Source organism: Bidens hawaiensis, unplaced genomic scaffold (assembly GCF_021521415.1).
Source record: "Bidens hawaiensis isolate Kalapana, Puna unplaced genomic scaffold, B.hawaiensis_p1.1 tig00039630_1, whole genome shotgun sequence".
In the NCBI taxonomy this organism is placed as follows: domain Eukaryota; kingdom Viridiplantae; phylum Streptophyta; class Magnoliopsida; order Asterales; family Asteraceae; genus Bidens; species Bidens hawaiensis.
Window position 1 is genome coordinate 1 of NW_027496984.1, and position 2,682 is coordinate 2,682.

At 40.9% G+C, this 2,682-nt stretch overlaps 1 protein-coding gene across 1 annotated transcript; it reads left to right on the forward strand.

Moving 5' to 3' along the window:
- The first annotated feature begins 650 nt into the window (after positions 1-650).
- LOC143591430 (uncharacterized) lies at positions 651-1,106 on the forward strand. The gene has a single exon (XM_077071634.1). It carries the CDS (start codon positions 651-653, stop codon positions 1,104-1,106), a length of 456 nt encoding a protein of 151 aa, XP_076927749.1.
- The last annotated feature ends 1,576 nt before the right edge of the window (positions 1,107-2,682 follow it).

The window sequence follows — 2,682 nt, forward strand, 5'->3', positions numbered from 1 at the left end:
AGTTGGCGCAGTTCTCCTAATTGATAGAAAGGCAGGTCAAATTCCTATCTACTATGCCAGTAGAACGTTGATAGATGCTGAGACAAGATATTCTATGTTGGAGAAACTAGTTCTAGCATTAGTTTACGCGTCTTTTCGCCACTGCAGATACTTTCAGGTCATCCAATGAATGTTTTAATAGGATACGAATGAAAAACGTTTTGAGAAAACCTGAGTTGTCGAGATGATTAGCCAAATGGGCCATTGAGTTAGGAGAGTATACGATCGAGTATAAGCGAGACCCGTAATCGAAGGACAAGTCTTAGCAGACTTTGTTATAGAAGTAACAAGAAACAAGGACCAGGAATGCCTAGATGAACAGTTACCCACCATACCACCTGAACGAGATCAGGTTTCTTTGTTTACTGACGGTGCGTCAAATGGTGAAGGGCCAGGCGTGGGACTACGGTTGGTTAATCCAGAGGGTCACAAGTTCACTTATGCAATTCGTTTGGACTTCAAAAGAATAACTAATGAAGCTGAATATGAAGCGTTCTTAGCTGGGTTGTGCATTTCCAAAAAACTTGGTGTTCGCCATCTTGAGGCTCGCGTAGACTCGGTGTTAGATGCTGGCAAAAATTAACGGATTATATGAAGCAAAAAATGAAAAAATGGCTTCGTACATGTCCCAAGCTAAAGATCTTATACAACAGCTCAGCTCTTGTAAAGTGATTCACATTAAGCGGATTGAAAACAAGCCCGCGGATGCCATAAGCAAATTGGCATCAACAAGTTTTGAACACTTAGCAAAAGAGGCCCGCATCAAAGTTCTAGACAAACATTCAGTCTTGCAACATCAAATGTTGGTTGTTCAAACAGGAGTCACCTTTTGGATGACACCAACTCAAGCTTATTTGTCATCAGGAACGGTGCCAGAAGAAAAAGCAGCGTCTCAGAAAATTCTCCACAAAGCTTTACAATATCAGCTTCTTGATGGGGTCCTTTACTGGCGTTCTTTCCTTGGCCCACTCCTTTGTTGTGTTGATGCAGAGGATGCCAATTATTTGATCCGCGAAATACACGAAGGAATTATATGGGCCCAAGAATGGTTGTTGCCAAGATTATAAGATTATGAACGCGGGATATTATTGTTGGTGCATGATGTCAGTAGTTCAGTGTCTAGTGTCTGTAATCGCGTTTGTAATGTTTTATGTTTTGTATAAGCGAAGTTTCTAACAAGTTCGCTGATATGGGCGAACTTGTTAGACAAGCGAAGTTAGTGACAACTTCGCCTGAACATGCCAGGCGAAGTTGTCGTGTCTATATAAGGTTTAGGTTACGGCTTATTTCATAATATACACACAGTTTTCCAGAGAGTATTCGAGAGAGAGAGTCTGTAATCAAGTGATCTTCGTATCACGTGTTTAAGGTTGGTATACAACGTGTTTGATTATCGTATCGTGTGTTAATCGTATTGTTTTCTATACTCGTAACGTCTTACGTAGGGATTCCGCACCTACGTAGAACGCGATATCTCGTGTAGATCCGGCTGGGAACCTACAATTGGTATCAGAGCTTTTGCTCGATTGTGTGGTTCGAGATTATCACGCGGGTATAGAAATCGTTCCGTTCGACTATTCGCGGGACGAGTTTTCTGAGCTTTTGTGCTATACTCTCCTTCTACAATCTTAAACAACCCATAACACCTTCACAAACCTCGAAAAACCCAGAAATCTAATCTGCAGAAGCTTCGTGTTCATCAGGCGAAGTTTGCCGTCACTGTTAGTAGGGTTTCGGCGAAGATATAAGGTTAAGCGAAGTTATCCACAACTTCGCCTACCTCTTCAAGTTCGCTTACCTCAAGCGAAGTTACCCACAACTTCGCCTACCTCCCAAGTTCGCTCAACTTAAGCGAAGTTATTCTCAAGTTCGCCAATCCGGCGAATTTAAGAAAGTGAGCGAAGTTACAAATTCACGCGAAGTTAAGCTTTAAGCGAAGTTATCCACAACTTCGCCTACTGAGCTGTTTGAAAATAAAATTTTTGATTTTCGGATTTCTTTGAGTTTTGAGAAAGATGTCTTCGATAAACATTACTGAACTAGTAAAGATGGAAGTAGAAGCTGGTTCGGCTACAAAAGCACCTAAGATGCTTAAGAAAACTGATTATGTAGCGTGGAAAGATCGTTTTGAACAATATGTCAAGTATCAAGATGCCAAGATGTGGGTATGCATACAAGATGGTTACATTCCACCTACTGCTGAGTATGAGGGTCGTGATCAGATCAAGAAGTACAAAGAGATGGAAGATGAAGAGAAGAAAATGTATGAAGCCGAAAGCAAAGCTCATGCAGCAATTACAATGGCTCTTCCACAAGAGATTCTGCACACTTTCAGAAAGTATAAGACTGCTAGAGAGCTTTGGGAAGCTCTTGAAAACCGTTTTGAGGGCAATGTGGGAATTCGTGCTTCGAAGATTAAACTTCTAAAAACCCAATTCTCGGTCTTCAAGTATCTGAAAAATGAATCACTTGATGATATCATCACTAGATATTATCATCTGATGACTGAACTCAGCAACTATTCAATTGCATACAAAGAAGATGAGATTGTTGAGAAGCTTCTTGATGCTCTCCCACCAAAATGGGAGATGTATACAGTGTTGATGAGAGAAGATAAAGACTTTGCTGACTATGACCTTGAGA

What these genes read in the sequence shown, in the direction of transcription:
- LOC143591430 (XM_077071634.1), top strand. Translation starts at nt 651, where the DNA reads ATGGCTTCGTACATGTCCCAAGCTAAAGATCTTATACAACAGCTCAGC.